This window comes from Lepisosteus platostomus, chromosome 11, assembly GCF_059453375.1.
Source record: "Lepisosteus platostomus isolate fLepPlt1 chromosome 11, fLepPlt1.hap1, whole genome shotgun sequence".
NCBI lineage: Eukaryota > Metazoa > Chordata > Actinopteri > Semionotiformes > Lepisosteidae > Lepisosteus > Lepisosteus platostomus.
In genome coordinates this window covers 45,283,232-45,300,124 of record NC_142621.1, presented here as the reverse complement: position 1 = coordinate 45,300,124, position 16,893 = coordinate 45,283,232, and the positions used below count along the sequence as shown (strand labels likewise).

At 42.2% G+C, this 16,893-nt stretch overlaps 1 protein-coding gene across 4 annotated transcripts in view; it reads left to right on the top strand.

The window, feature by feature from the left end:
- Window positions 1-16,893, top strand: part of LOC148652810 (myosin-10) — a 76,368-nt gene that overhangs the window by 21,137 nt on the left and 38,338 nt on the right. For all 4 annotated transcript variants that reach the window (XM_088599996.1, XM_088599995.1, XM_088599994.1 and 1 more), the window contains exons 4-5: window positions 14,321-14,348; window positions 16,331-16,433. In XM_088599996.1, the coding sequence (XP_088456122.1) occupies window positions 14,321-14,348; window positions 16,331-16,433 (131 nt within the window). The remainder of the gene's footprint in view (window positions 1-14,320; window positions 14,349-16,330; window positions 16,434-16,893) is intronic.

The following is a 16,893-nucleotide window of genomic DNA, read 5'->3' as shown; positions in this document are numbered from 1 at the left end:
CGCTCCCTGCTGTATGTTAAATTGCACGTTGTGCTAACTGTAGATGGACAGCAGTTTTCCCACAGCACAGCGTCTCCGGAGAGGTGCTACTCTCTGAAATAGAGGGCAAATGAAGCCGAAGGGACGATATCATTCTGCTGTTTTCGGCTTTTGTAAAAACCTAAGGCCCTTTAGATTAGCGAGGGTCAAAGAAAATGTAAAAAAGGATGCAGCCTGTAGTTCAGTGGCATTTAAGGAGGTTAATAGCAGCAGGTGTGGGAGGAAGGAAGTCTTGCAGGGCATTGTGAGGACTGTCAGCTTGTTCTTTTGTACATCCTGTACTGTGGGTGGTAGCGTGTGCTGTACATTCACCTTTAATTGGGGCTTTCTCACCCATGGTTAGCACAGGTGCTGTACATCTGCTTAGGGATGTCCTCATCCTGCACATGGGAGAAATGGCTCAGGTCGCTTATCAAGGAATAGTATTCAGTGCAGCAGACAGTGTTTATAAGCCTCAAAGCTCTAGCTCTCTTAGAGTTTGTGCCACCTTTGCCTGAAGTGTTTAACGCCGTAGGATATCTTGCGCTTCACCTGGCTTGTGGATGGGGACCCCATTTCAAGACACTTTGCTCAGTATGAACAGTTCATACACCAGAGATCAGACGTTTATACATAACGAAGAATAATGTGGCTATTCATTACGAGATATTAAAGTGGAACTGCAGGTCTGCACATGCGCTGTCAGTGCAGGTGCAGTACATGAGTTGGTTTTGTTTTATGTTCTTAGGGATAAAGTCTGAGGTTCACAGCCACTGCAGTGGAGCATAACGGCTCTGCTGATGCGTGGACTGTGAGTTTGTTCATTCCTGTGCCTTTCTCCCATCACTCTGAACTGGTGGCTGACTTCACCAGCTCTGTGTATGCTAAGATGACTAACCTATTTGAAATTCACACCATGACTCCCTTCAGACAGTGCACTTTTGTAGTTGTGGCCAGGTGGCTGGTCTAACAGTTTATTTGAATGAGGTATGGGGTCAACTGGACTGTATGACTAATAAACGGCATTTCAAACATTATCTGCAAGCAAATTCCTGCATTGTTTGGTCAGACAGCTGGTTCTGTTTCTTATCTTAGTTGTTAGCTGTCTGCTCATCTATTTCTTTTGTAGCACTTTTTTTCCCAAATCCAGGCATGGTTCTGAAAAGCTTTCTTGAGCCTCTTGTGACTTAACTTTTATTCTCTTCCAGCAGGGTATTGTTTGGTTAGCTCATCGTTTTGTCACTGAAAGTGACTTGGATTTTTTCTTTTTCACTGTGAGACTTCTTGTATCTTGTTGGCCTTTTTTTAATATATGTGCATGGATTATTTTTTTTTATATTTATCGGTGCACTCAAAGACCATTGAGAGTTGGCATCAGGCTAGGAGTCTGGTTATTCTCAATGCAAGCAAATGTCTGTAAACCATCTGGTCATATTATTGTTCTGTATCTTTGCTCTGGTATTTAAATACAGTACTTCAGTGTTATTTATATTGCTTGTGAGCTAAAAACTGGTTTGTTGGGAAAAAATGCTAAAACAAGTCCTACGTGCCATGAATTAGCAGGTTGCGTACCTGTTAATCTGTCTTGGGGAAAAATAGAATTAGGAAAATAATGACGCAAAGACATGCTCTTTTATGTGAAAATGCACAGCTGTACTACAGTGTTTCATTGTAGAAATGTGCTCTGTATTATATCCTTGCAGGTTTTGGTGTGTAATACAACAGACCATTTGATTTAAAAGCAGAAAATTAGTTTTTATTTTTTTAATCTATATTTTGAGCCAGTCATTGGACCTTTTTTTTTTTTGCAGGGTAGACAAATATCTTTGAATTTTTCACTTAAGGCTTAAGTGACACTTAAGGCTTACTCTGTACTCTCTCCCTTGGGCTCAGCCTGGGCATCATGACGGTAATGATTATTACCATACTGCTACTGTGAAGAATGACCTAATGAAGGCCAGGTTAAATCAACCCTAGTCTAAACCAATTTCAAGCTGATTGTTTCCGTGTGGACATAATAAAGAAGGATTCTCAACAGGGCAAAGCTGAAGTGCTTAACAGATGTTATGTTTCAGTTCTCTTTAAACAATGACCATGAGAAGTCCCAGACACCACAGACGCATCACGGAGAACATGCATAACCATAACTTCAGGCGTTTATTATATCCAGTAAAGTGCTTACTGGATTACATCCCAAACTACGAGGACGCAGCAGTGATTGAGAGGTGTTGTGTTAGTAAATAACCTAGACCCTTTTAATACTTTAATGAGCTGCGGTGATACATTTCTGGAGGGTCTGCTTCTCATCAGTTAGGGTTAGGAGATACTGAAGAACATCTGATAGTGTAGCAGAGCCTGTACGTAATGATACAGAGACTCTTAACAGAATTCCAGGCTTTCCTGTTTCTTCCAGATGTACAATAGATACAAACTGTGCAGAACTGTATGCCATTTACAGTGCTTAACTTTCATTTAACTTGTGTGCTTTGGGTGGGTTTGATTTCTTTTTTGTAATTCAAGGACTTATTATTTTTGTGCGTAATGTTTAAGGCAAATAAATCGCTGCTTGGTTCTAAGCTGTTCTGTATATGCCAGTGGAGCTTCCTAGGAGTTAGAAGTGGAATTTAAAAGTGTTATAGGCTTGCAAAATCTGGATTAATGTGCCCTTTTCCAAGGTATCTGAGCTGTCACTTTGTATAAATTACAAAGGAATTATGACCTCTTAGTTCATATTTCTGACGGTTTTGCTTTTTTTTTTATTGCACTTCTGCAATGATTTGGCATTTCCCCGTGTGCGCTGCAAACCCCATAATTCCTCATTCCTTTTTTTTCCGCTTTCCATGTTGAATTTGGACGGAGGTGAGGGAAAGGAGTGCCAAGAGGAGAGCCAAGAGCGCAGTCTTCCATACAAGGTCAATGTGGAGTTTGTGTGAAATATGGGGGGGGGGGTTGAGGGGGGTGCTTGCTCTTCAGAACGGGCAAAAAAAAAAAAGTCTGCGGCTCCCAGCGTCCGTGGTCTGGAATTCCAGGAATGAGAGAGGTTACAACATTAATCCGTCTGGGGATAAATGATTAGTAGTCGTGAAAACCCCCACAGTGCAAGCTGGGCGCAGGCTTGACAGTGGAGCCCAGTGGGAGCAGAGGACATTAGGAGCTGTTAGTGCGCAACTTTTATTTATTCACTTGTGTTTGTGAAGGGGCGAAGTATGGAATTTCTGTTCAGACATTTGCCTTGAGTTTTAACTCCTAGGCTCCACATGGTGAAGAGTGAAAAGTGCTTACTGTTGCGTTGGCATTGACCCAAGTGAGCTTTCCCTGAGCAGTTTTCAGTGGAAATGTGTTTAGACCTTTTTCTTTTAAGTGTAAGCCCCCTGAAACTAGTTTTGCCAGAGAACATTGTTCCCCTGCTTGCCTTGTTGATAGGATGTGATCTGAATCAATTTCAGTTTGGCATGTTTTCTCTGTTACCGTGAAGTCGGGTAACGCTGGGCTCTGATTGCTTGTCTGTGTTAATGGGAAGTCTGGACGTTGGAATCTACGCCAAGGAAGTAAAGCAGACCACCAGCCTGGCTGCACTGGAAGTTTCTTTTGAACAAGAGTGGAAAATATCCAGAAATATTTTTTCCTTGTCAGGCTCAAGTGGGTTCGGAAATGTGGTATTGTCCTATCTTGCACCTATTTGTGCTGTGCAGGACAGATTGGGCCGTACCGTGCAGGACAGTTTTGTAAATGACCCCACCTATTGCTTGACCCTGGCTGCTTTTGCATTCCATGGCCTGGGGTTTTCTTGGTTCCAAAAGCTATATGGTACATCTTTCAGAATAGCGGAGTAAGGCAGCCACACAGTGTTTACTGCAACAGACCATTCTGGAGAAGAGAACTAAAAAAAAAAATCAGTCTCTGAAAAAGAGCGATTCCAAGCGAGCAAGAGGTCTGGGGGAATTTAGAGACATTACTTCCTGCACTGATAATTAGATTTAGGAAAATATTATTTAGATAATTTGGGGTGAGCGGAAATGATGCAGGAAAGATATTAAACTTGCTGAGGGGTAAGCACTACTAATCATGATTTGCATAAGCTGCCGTTCTGTCATCTAATCTTTTCTCGAAACCCACAGAAGGTCTTGTAACAGATGCCAGGGAGAGGGCTGCTGCAGTAAGACTGTGGCTGAATGCGCTGGATCAATACGAGAGCAGCAGGGTAGGTGAGGGTGCAGAGGTGGACAGCTCAGTCAATATGCAGGTTTAGAATCAGGCCAGTTGGTCAGGTTATGTGCTTTTTTTTTGGGGGGGGGACCTTCAGGTTGAAAAAGGAGTTTACTTATGGGGGTGGAGTTCCCCATGTAAGCCCAGATCCCAGCTGGGTGAAGTGTGCTGGCCATTCTGTACCAGCATTCTTACTGTACAGCAGACCACTGGGCAAAAGTGCAAAATTACTTTGATTTAAGGGGGTCAATTCGGAGCGATCAGATTGTGAATTTAGCCAGCACCCTTACTCTTGCAAACTATGCAAAGGAATTTTATGTGACCAGGTTGTCTGGGGGTTGATTTAATGCAGGGGTCTTCAGTCCTGGAGGGCCATTGTGTCTGCTGGTTTTCTACATTAGGTCTTTTACAAGCACCAGCACTGGAAGCGCCAGGTTAAGATGTTAGACGGGTCCTGTTAAGGGGATAAGAGCTCATCTGAACTGAAAACCTGTAAACATCTACATTAAAACAAGTTGGAGACCTTTGGTTTTAAAGTCTTATCAGAAGAGAAGCACCTCTAACAGCAGTGCCACCTACTGGTCAGCCAGCGCCTCTGACAGCAGCTCAATTTCCCTGGAGGTCCCCCATCCCTGTCCTGACCAGGCCCACCTTGCTGAGCTATGCTCATTGCTCAGTGATTGGCTGAGGGGACTAGATGATAAAGCTGCCACACTTACCTTTATTTAAAAGCTGATGATGTTTGAAATACTGTTCAAAGTAAGGAAAAAAACTTTTTCCTTGGTCCAAACAGCTTTTCAGTCCAAAATTATTTTGAATCACTGGGCAGGGATTTTCTGAAGCACAGCACCTTGGAAATGCTACTTCTTAATGTTTGTGTATGCTGAGTTTTTAAAAAGTGCCAAATAGAATTCACATGATGTGTAACCATTATGATGACTTTAAATTTGAGGTTAAATTCACTTGATGTAATTACAGTACCGTGACCCTGGTGGAAATGTGGGCACCAGTCTTTTTCTAGATGTCTGATCGAGAATGTTTGCCTTTTTACTTGGAAAGTTGTAGCTGCAAATATTGACACCACCAACTACCAGCAGTTATTTGTTAATATATGAAGTGTAATCAACATTTGTAAACTGCGGTTGTTTGATAGTGGTATCTCCCAGTTCGTTGAACACTCCTAAGAAAGTGCTGGGTAAGTTTTATATTTAATCAGTTTGAACTTTTATGGGAATAAATGTATGCATGTGTACGTTTATCGCTCATTGGTTTGTTTCAAAGCCACATTATCTACTTGGGTCGACGTCGAAGGGCTGTAGCTTGGCTAACGGAAGCATCTGAGTGTTTTTGAGAGTTTGAAATTAATGTACTCGCTTCGTCGGTTTTTCTTAATGCAGGCATTAGGTGCAAATTCGAGAGGCTGGCTCAGGCCCAGGGTGCTGTCCGTTTACAATGAGCCCACTGTAGAGGGATTGAAGACATCTTACTTGTGTTCCTCTTCTGCCTGGCCTGCACAGTCTGCTAATAGACACTAAAAAAAAGACCCCTTATTTGGTGGTCTGTCTTCAACATAAAGAGTGGGCTCTTTTTATCCTACGCTACTTTCTGTATCCCAAAGTAGGAACGACTTTCTGAACTTTTTTTTGTAGGTCTTTAAGCCCCCAAACTAATCTGAAAATGTACTGGGGTTTAGGTTTTAATTGTAAACAGGCGAGGGTGTGATGGTTTTTGGGATTATAGTGAATGTTTCACAACAAAAATAGTTTGCGTTTGTCAAACCTGGTGTAATATTTGGCTCAACCCTGGAACATTCAGTCCTAAACGGTTTCAAAGAACCCCACAAACTTTCTGAATCCTTTGTAGATTTCTCTATTCTCATGTAGGCCAGTTTGCTCTTAAAGCAGTAATAAAATGGCATTGCATCAAACAGATACAGTACAAGTTCTGTGAGTGGTTGTCAAGTATGACTTGCAGATGATGAATTGTATTTAATCTCCCTTTTTCAGTTATACACAGGAGTCTTTTTCCCTGTACTTTACTGACAAATTTGATTCCAAGTGATTTATTTATTTTTTTTAAAGATCACTTTATTGACCATACTGTATACAATTTCTTGTATTGGGAATTTCTTTTCCCATACCCCAACTTGCTCTCCATGGGAGTTAGGATTTTTAAATTCAGTGTATTGGAGTCTTTTTTGAAGTTACTGTATCTTAAAATGCTTCAATGTTTTAAGTAAAAGAACATGCATGTTGAACACACATGGTAAAGTACTAAAAGACCTTTATTCCATATAGTATTGCAGAGCTGGGACTTAAACAAGTTGTGTACTGTAGGCAAAGCTGACAGATGTTTACTAAATGATAGTAAAAATTACTTGGGAATCTGGGTGGTTTTATCGAAGTGAAGCTATGCTGTAAGGGGGAACTGAAGTCTTCCTGACCATTTCTTTTCCTGTAAAAGCAACTGGATGACCTTTTAACAAAGTAGGAGATAAGAGTCTTAATTGACCTATAATTTATCTTATCAGTTATTTTTCTAGTTAGGAGCCATGCTTTCACAATTGTGTGTCTGGAGGCGGAGTGGGGGTGAAGGAATTCAGCCAGCTCGTGTGGAATGAGTCGCGATCCGTCTCTGCCACACAGACCCGGGGCTGCGCTGGGAGAGCTCTGGCCTGGCTGCACTGTTCCAGAGGAAATGAAGTCATTCTGTGGAATGCCAAAGCATTAATTCAGAGCCTCAATACTTCACAGGCTGAGCCGTGCCTGTGTCTGACCAGAGAGGCTGAACAAGCGCTGAGGAAATGTGGAACCTCTGTAGTCCCTTCCTGTCAGTGGTGGTGGTGATGAATAAATGATCCAGAGGTTCAGCTGAGCTAAGAGGCTAATGTTTGTTCATATATTTTTAACTCTTTTTTTGGGAATACAGGAACTTTCTTCAGCATTACAACATTAGAGCTGCGAAAACATAGGATTTCCTTTTTACCATTGTTTTCAATCGTGTCCCCTGATTAAGATCACTGTATTGGCCAAATACAATTTCTTGTATTAGGAATTTGTCTTTTTGCATACCCCAGCTTGCTCTCCATGAGACACACAGACAGGGAGAGAAGCTTGGGGTCAGAGCGCAGGGTCAGCCATTTATACAGCACCCCTGGAGCAGTTGGGGTTAAGGGCCTTGCTCAGGGGCCCAACGGAGTAGGATTCCTCTGCCAGCCATGGGATTTGAACAAGCAACCTACCAGCCACAGGTGCAGATCCGTATCCACAGTGCCACCACTTTCCTGAGGCAAACAAATTGCTGTAAATGTCAGAAGTGGGTTAGATCTTCTCATTAATCTACATTGATACTGTATTAGCTCGCGACATCTTGGTTCAGTTCTCATTACCTAGATGGTGTTTCATAGCCTGTTGATTGTTACTTCCATTGAAAAATACACCCCTGGACATTTTCTAGGTTTCATTGAATGGGAAATTATTTATGGTTACATCTGCTATTCACCTGAATTGTAGGAAGTACAGATGGTATTTGATGCTGCTCTCTGTCCTTCTCTTGGTGGTTGAGAGTTTGTGAAATGAAGAATCCCAGAATTAATTTTTCTTTTTTTTTTTGGAGTTTAATTTTAAAAACTCAAATTACGCAGCAAAAGTAGTTTGAATTGGTTTTGTTCAGTAATGAGGGTTAGGAGTGAAGTGAGTGTCTCGTAAATGCAGGCGATTTAATGGGGTGCCAGAGGGTCATGGGAAATGGGAGGGAAGAGGCCAACATCTGCTGAAGTGCATTATGGGCGGAAACTCTGAGGCAAAGCCTGACACCTGAGCCAACACAAACACCTTCTGCGACTGTTCCACTGAAATAGGAAGGTGTGTGAAATCAAATAATTGCTTTTTTTTCTAGATATAAACACTTGAATCAGGAAGTTCACAATAGTGACTTGTCTAGGTGGAGTTTAGTGAGAATTTATTGGCCCAGTGTGTGGAGACTGATCTGTATCTCCACTGCTGCATATCTCCTGCTTTTTTCACCCCACCCAATAAAAGTTAATAAGGTGGACATAGGTTTCTGGAGAAAGTTTTACCATTACCTAAAAATAAAGCGGCTGTTTGGAACATAGACAATAGCTAACGGGTTTGAAAAGAACAGCAATTAATGTTCTGCCCATAATGCAGACAAGGCAATTGTTTTTTAAGCCTAAGAGACTTAATTTGCCACGCCTTTTGTACCAAATCATAATTCACAGTAAATGGCAGCAGAACAGGATACAAGGGGTCAAACGGCTTACCTGTGCGTCTTTCCAAAAATGGACTTGGTTTCAGGAAAGCAGCTTGCTGGCATTTGTCATCGGGTCTCCATTGTTCCGAGTACGATCCTTTTGAGTGGAATCGCACAATGTGCACAAAGCTGAGGTCACATCCTGAATCTGCCAGCTTACTCAAACCATGTAAGCTCTTGATCTTTTGGTCAAACACAGGGACGTCCCCGAGTGAAGACAGCTGCTTTTCAGGGGGGAAAGTCTCCCTACTGGCAGTGGTGAGAAGACTGCTGCGTGCATCTGATCTCCGAGTCAAAACTGTATGCGTGAATGTAAGGGGAAGTTGGTTTTTGGGCCACACATTTGATTTATTTCAACTATCGAGACGGCCGTTTAAATTACTTGTGATGATGTTGCAGGGCACAGTAAATAGGCCCACGGTGCCTTTAGGAGCAGGGTTCTGCACTGAAAAAGGGCATCTCGTCTGTAGCTTATAGGAACAATGCATGCAGCGATGTCCAGCTACATGTGGGAGTTTGCTCTGCAGTGCACTCCTCGGTATTGCCCCTCTCTGTTTGAAACAGTGGTGTTTATTTTAATACTCTGCGTTACGTTTTCTACTTGCAAAAGTATGAGCAGACCTGATCTGAGGATTGTTAGATCATTGGGGAAAAATGATGTGATCTCGATTTACAGCTTGGAACTTTTGTGAGGAACTATTTAAGATTCTTCCCGTAACATACAGGTTTTAATATTATTAACTTAAGAAGGGGTACAAACGAGAGGGGCCTGTTCAGCACAGGTAGCCAGTTTGGTATTTAGTGGTTAATCCAAGGCCAGCACTAAGCTGTTGCTTGAAGGAAGTTGGGGTGTCCGTTCAAGAGGGCTGGGTAACTTGTTCCATGCTTCCACAACTGCTTGTGTAAAGTTCCTTTCTTATAAAGCATTTTAGCAACGACCGCATGAAGTGAGTAGCGTGGGCAGCATTGCATCGTCCACTCCAGCCCTTTATGGTTAAGTTTTATCTCATTGTTTATAGGCATTGCGTAATACATTTCTGAGCCATTCACTCATGTGGTACTGTAGGTTATTGGTTTCTGGTAATTGAGTGCAGAGGATTGCTTAGCTACTTGCGTCAGTCCCGAGGGGTCTGGAGTTGAGACGCGCGTCTTTCCCTGGTGTTCCAACAAGGATCTTTAACAGGTGGGTCTTGGGTAAATGGACACACACATGCAGCCACAAGGTAAAGAAATGGCCCTCATTTCTTGACACAGTCCAAGGGATTTTTCCCAAAACAAAAGCAGAAGGCTAGCTCTCCCCAGACTTCTCCGATTCCCTGTCCACCGGCAGTCGGGCAGCCAGGCTGCTGTACTGGCTTCAAAATCAAGTTTCTTCCCAGCTCTTCTCCCAAACGCGTGGAAACCCAGGTGCACACAGGTCTGTTGATAGCTTCCTCATTCCCTTTCCCCCCTGGTTGCAGTACATAAAGCCAACTGGACGTCTTCTCTTCCTTGTTAATCAACGTCACCTGACCACTTGTTCAGTATAGCAGAGCTCAAAGTGTTGGTGTAGATGTCAGAAGGTGAGACCATTCTCCTAAAATGGGGATTCCTGATGTAAGTTGGGGAGGAGAAAATTACAATGTCTAGCAGAACGATTTATGTAGGTGAATAATTTCCCCTAAGAACAATAAATATGGAGGGTTGTGGCTATGACACTTGGAGCTGGAGGCTTTTCTCTTGAGAATTAAAGGAGAAGAGTCAGGTTAGGGAATATAAGTTTGAGTTTCACTTGTAGCTGCTCAAATACAGTGGGTTCTATTATAATTCCAAGTTATGTTCCTAAATGCAACTTATAGCAACATGACTTAAGGAAATTAATGTCCATTACGAATAATGTAATTAGAGATGTATATTCAGTGTACTTGTAACCCATTAGCAGAAAAGGCTTCAACTGGTGTGAGATGTGGTCTCATTGAAGCCATCCACTGACATGTAGAACGGCCATAGGTCTTCCATTGCTATTTAAGTTGAGATCTTTATATTCAGTATAAAGATCTGCAGACTACATGCAATTTCTTGTTCTTTCAGTGTCAAGAACGGGGGTAGTGGATTGCACAGTAGGGTTGTAATTGTTGAACAGTATACTTGCTGCCTTAGAAAAGATTCTAATAAACATTTTTTCATCTGCATGACATGTTTCGGAAGGTATTTTACAGTCCTCTGGAGAACGCAATAGTGGGTTTTATTAGCCCACGTTTCATACAGCTTGGCGGTACAATGTGCCATCTCACGGGGTCCTGCGACTGTTGTTCTGGAACAGTTGTGTTACCTTTTTTTGAAGCTCTGCCTTTGCAGATTGTGGTACTTTTCCAGTCAAGCTGGTAAATGCCATTATGCACTAAAGCAAGTTAATAGTTCATGTAGATGGAAAAACTAAAAGCAGCATTTTGTAACCATCCAACCTCACGTAAATGGTAAAGGCCTCGAATCGGTCATGTTTTTTTAAAAAATCCAGTTGGAAAAGTGAACAGGCCCATTGAGAAGCACAAATGATAACAGCAAAGGTTAAGGCCCCAGTGCTTGAAGTTCATCTAATGTCGGATAGTTTGGTTGTGCCTGGCGTGCCATGGCTCCGGGTTTCCTGTCCTCCTGCACCGATACTGACGGCAGGAATAATCTCCCAGGAGTTTGCTCTGTTTTGTCTCGGCTGCTTGACCTTGGGTTTCGCGGACTGGGGCTCTGGGGGCGGAGGGGGGGATGTTACTCTACATTGGAAGAAAGTATGGTATCATCTCAAGCCATAGGAACCTTGAATGAATGTGAACTTTTATAACTTGGGCAGTAGAAACTCGTCTACTTTTTTGCTTTGCTATTTGAGACAGATGATCTAGACTTCTAGATATTGTACGTTGTTTCCATTTTCGTGATGTAACCTATTGTGGCAACAATTGTGCAGCTACAGAACGCAGAAGAAAAGTTATAAAAACACAGTGCATACTGAGTTCAGTGCCCCTGCCACCTCCTTTTCATCATAATTCTGTGAAACCCACATCTGGTGCTTTACCCCTATTATAACCCATATGTGGTGTTGCAGTGACTGAAGACTGACAATGCAAGCTAAGTTTATTCTGTAATGGCGTTGTTGCTTGGAGATCTAAAGTGTGATGTAGTTTATCACATGTGATGTGACTTAGCCATGCGACACCTCAAGCTGTTGGTGATCCGCTCATAGTGAAGAAATTTGGACCTTGCGGTGTCCTCTTAGGGCTTACTAATGGGTCAGGAGCCACTGATTTAGATTTGCACGGAAATGGGCTCTGTAGCTTAATCAGACTGGCTCCTTGTGGTCTGTTTTCTTTCTGGGAGGTAAAGGGAGGTGTCTGCACTGGACAACTCACAATTAAACACCTCGCAAGTGAGTGGGATAGCTCAGCAATGAGTAAGGCTTCAACGACTGAAGTGCTTGTGTCATGAAGGTATGACGTCAAATAACCCAGCAGTTAGGTGTGTTGGTGGTCCGTGGCACTATTCTTCTTGCCTCGTTCTATCCAGGCTCACTCCTCACGGGAGTGCTCCTACGGCAGGGTTGATCCCAAAAGGAGGAAGGCTTTTTGTCCTTTCATCCGGCCATGCAGCAGGAGAGACTGGGCACTCTTGAGGAGGAACTGCTGAGCTGTGAAATTACAGGGGCAGAGGGACTTGGTGGCTGATGCAGAAAGAGACTTAAGCAAGGAGTCATGCTAAGCCATTTTGGGGATGGGTGTTAAGCTGTTTGGAAATGCTGTTGTTGCATCTTTCATTGTAAAGACAAATCGTAACAGCTGAGTATAGGAGATCTTCACAGGGCGTGTATTTTTTTAAGAGCTTTGCTGACTGAATGCCTAGAATATAATCTGACTTGGAAAACAGACTGCCACTCAGCCAAATTTAATTTTAGAAATGAACAGTATTATTTAAGCGAAGCTTTTGCAGAAGGAAATGCTTCATAGTAAAATAACTTAGTGTTTTGTTAAACATTGCCTCTGGTTTTGGAATAACCTGAGCTCAGTTTAGATAAGTGGTTATGGTTTAGATGTGCAGTTCGTTGTGTGTAGTGCTGGTAAATATCCCTTCAGCATTCCCACTGGAAAGGTCAGGGCTGGCCCACACGGACTGGTGCTGTCCACGCCTTCACCACTAGAAGCTCAATGGCCTCGTTATAGGAGGTGTTTGCTCACAAAGCCTGCATTTCCTGAAACTGTTAATGTTTCACTCTCAGTACAGCACGGTTCTGTATATAGATATTGTCAAAAGCTATGTTATTAAAAATTCCTTGTTGTTGAAAGATTGACGGGAGCTTAGGGACACATTTTACAATGCATTGAACAGGAATTGAAGAGCCCGAGTTTTCTTAAACCTTGCATTTACTGTATGTACAACAGATTCCCCAGGATCACTGAATACTTGTGTATAAGTTGCTCAGTATGTTTGCTGTACTATTGTGAAAGCCGGATCTCTGTTTGCAAGAGAAGTGTTTTGGTACAAGTCTGGCATTCTCTCTGTGGGTATGTGTGGCATGTATCTGAGAAGTGTCAGAGATTCTAAAGCTCTCAACTGACATTCCCTGGGGTCTGGGTGAGAGCAGTTTCCATGATGCAGGAGATGTTGAAGGTCAAGTAGTGTCTTTCACAGGTGTCTGATCTCTGCACATGGCCTTTGCTGGAAAGCAGTTTAATTCAGACCTCTTGTCTTCCTGATTTTACTTGCATATTGCCCTGCTTAAAAAGGTGGCTTTTGTACTGCCAGTAATTTGTATAGCAGCATGTATGGATCAGGCTTTTTTAATTGAGTACTTATACTGTATATTTTTGCCATTTAAAATGCTACACTGCCTTGCAGTGGAGCCACTTCAGGCTGTAATACAAGCTAGCATTCTGATGTCTGTGTGGTGTGTGTCATCTTTGAAAAAGGAAGGAAGGCATTTGACCCTTACCTGCAGTCTAGGTGTCACACCTGCTGTCCCTGCAGAACCATTTAAGACTGGCAAATTATTCTGAAATGTAACACCTGTGTCATTCTATTTGACTATTTCTAAATGAGAATGCAATTTTTACAATTTTATTTTTTGCCCGGAGCATAGCAGCTGAAGTTTGATTGAACTGTGCAGAAGGGTCTGTGTTGTCTTCTTTAGAGACCGTGTTGCTCCGTGTTTCACCAAACTCCCTATTTCTGACTAAGGACAATTTCTCAACAGTTTTGCTCCCCTATTTCAGACCAATGGGGAGAAAAATAAACTGACAAAGCCTCTTGGCTCTAGTGTGTTGATGCTTGTATTTCTGAAACACGATTGCTTCTGTTTGTGAAAGCAGGTTAGGGTTCAGAAGAGCTGTTTTTTTTTACAAAAATCAAAACTAAGCCCTTCTCCCACCTGAGCTTGCTTTGAATTTTGGTTTTCAGGCTTTTAAAGTTGTATTGTATTCCCATTTGTAACTACAGAAGGATTACTGTATTTCACATTCAGTAAAGTGATGGCTTTTGAAGTCAATGATGTAGGATTTTCTAAATTGCTTAGTGGGCTCTCCAGGACCAGAGGCAAAAGTGCAAAAGAAGGTCATAACTGGGTGCATGCAAGTTTTTGTTCGTAGTAAGACAGTGTATGAGTGCAAGAAATCTTGCTATGAGCTCAGAGGTTTGCACAAGTTTAAGACTGCAGTGTGGAGTAGTTTTTCAGAATTTCCATTTTTCACCAAAGCTGCATAAAAAGATGTAAAGCTGTCAAAGCCAATGGCAGCTTCCTTCGAGGTTATAAATGCAGTGAGTCAATGTAAATGCTTACAGTGCTTTTTTTCCCTGTTTTTTGCAGATCGTGAGGACCAATCAATTCTTTGCACGTGAGTAAACTCTTGGTCATGATCTATTGGTGGCAAATTTGCATGTCAGTCCATAATGATGTACTCTTACCTTTTCTATAAAATACTTCTAATAAAGTGTCCTCTCCCCCCTCCCCAATTAAATTCGCCAGTGATTTTATTTTCCTGCCAAAAGGCAAAGTGGCATTCCTTAAAAGGAGGCTTATCCAAACTGGCTTCAGATGTGAATGCCTGACGCGCTTAAGCTGAAATAACAGGAGCTACAAATACCAGGCATTTTTGTACACAGTCTGGGTTACTCCTATCTGCTAAAATTAAGACAAGGAATGGTGGGAAAGAGAATGTCAACCTGGTATTTTGATGCCAGTCCATTCGACAGTGCCCGAAGATAAGGTGACTTGGGAATGGGCTGCCTTGGTAAAGATGGCACATTGCTAATACATTTCTCAAGCCGTTCATCACTGCTCCCCAGATTTGGTGCCAAACTGGCCTCGCTTTCACTCCACGCTTGATGCTGACTAAAAATAGTCCACTGCGAAATACAAAAGGGTACACTTCAACATCCAGCACTTGCAAAAATGGGCTCATGTTGACTTCTATAAAACCACCTCCTTGCGTGTTTACACTGCAGGACCTCCCCCCCACAAGTTATAAAAGTTCAGAAGAATGAAGTTGTAGGGGGACAGTAAAACTAAAACTCCTAAAACTAACCTGAGTTGTGCTTGTCCACCTACCAGTATTTATAATCTGCAGCCTGTTGTGCTGAGGTGTAGAGAATGGTGGGCTTGTCTGAAGACAACAGAGCTGTGAAATCTCACGTGTGTCAGTTAAAAGGTGGATGGGACAGCAGTTGACGTATTTGTGATTACTTCCTGTGTCTGGAGCAATATTTGCACATTAACATGTTCACTTGTACTCTTGCTGGATTTGTACACGTTTTCTCATGTGTGCAGTCTTTTCTAAGGTGTTTAAAGAGCTGTCAATACGTGATTAACCGCAGATTCGTTTTCTAATAACCTTTCCTTACTACTCTTGATATCTTGAAAAGTTTGAGAACAGTCCAGAAAAAACAATGTTTTACAATGTTTCATACATGCAAACAGTGTTAAGAACTAAATATATTTGTAGTGTACAGTGGTGCTAGAAAGCTTGTGAACCCGTTAGAATTTTCTGAATTTCTGTATAAATATGACCTAAAATGTGATCAGATCTTCATCTATAAAAAATAATTCTAGTGTGGTCAGCCCTGTACCATTTTTTCTTCTCACAGTGCTGGAAGGCCACAGGTGTACAGTATGTTTTGAAAGAACCTGTGGTGATTTTGTTTTCTAAATTTTCAATTTTGCATTTCCTGGTATAAATGTACAGTACATGCATGCTACATGTTGGTTGAGCTCTGAGAAATTTAGAGCTGTGTGTCGATTCCATAGATAAGGAGTAGTAGCTGCCAAACCACAGCCTTGGAACAGGCACAGCACTGCAAGTCTTAGAAGCTTTATTACTGGTCTCAGTGAGTCAATATTGTTGATTAAGTGTGTTTTATTCGCAGGCTTGGTCATACATGGTAATGTAATCATGCAGTGATATTTGCAGACATCACAGTGAAGTACACTGCCGCTGTTTCTGTATGTAAAGCCCAAGTCATTGTGGTTTCAGGTCATCCAAGTCTGAAGTCAAGGTTCCATTTTTGGAATGTAATGTCATAAGGGGTACAAAGAGAGAAAAAGACAGGATGGACGGGCTGTCCATTCAGCCCGTTTGGTAGTACTGTACAGTATGTAGTTAAATGGTCCAGGAACCTCATCCAGCCATTTCTTGAAAGAAGCCAAAGTATCCTCTTAAGCCACGTGTCTGGGTGTCTTGTTCCACACTCCCACAACCCTTTTGCGTAAAGAAATGCCTCCTGTTCTGTTTTTATTTCTTTCAAATGCGTAGTGTCCGCTTGTGCCCTCTGATCTTACGGGCTCCTTTCCGTAAATGTCTTGTCTTCTCTCGCGGTGCAGAGGTGAATCGGGTGCCGGTAAGACGGAGAACACCAAAAAAGTTATTCAGTACCTGGCGCATGTAGCGTCTTCCCACAAAGGACGAAAGGACCACAACATTCCTGTGAGTTATCTCAACCTCTCCGTTGCCGAGCACTGTGGGCCTTGACTGTTTCTACACTATTTTTGTGAATTGCTGTTGCAGCGCCGTTTCAAATCATTTGCTTATTAAAGCGATTGATTAAGTGAACTGCTGAGAACTCACTATAGGCTTAAGCCACTCACCCATCGCATCTCAAGGTCTCCCATGATACAGTAAAGAAGCAACATGGGGGATTTTACACACTGATAACCTTGAAAATTAATTCTAATGTAGTTTAGATTGTTTTCAAAATGCTAAGCTTCTGTTTAAATAAAGCTTTGCAGCATTTCATGGAATTGGGTTTTCGCAAAGATATCTCATCACAGTGTGACCAAGGTACATCAGGTTACTGTGGATTTGTGCATTAACTTCTATGATGGCCACAGACTTCTTATTGTAAAGCAAAACCATCTGTTAAATGTTTCTTTGGACTTAATGGGAA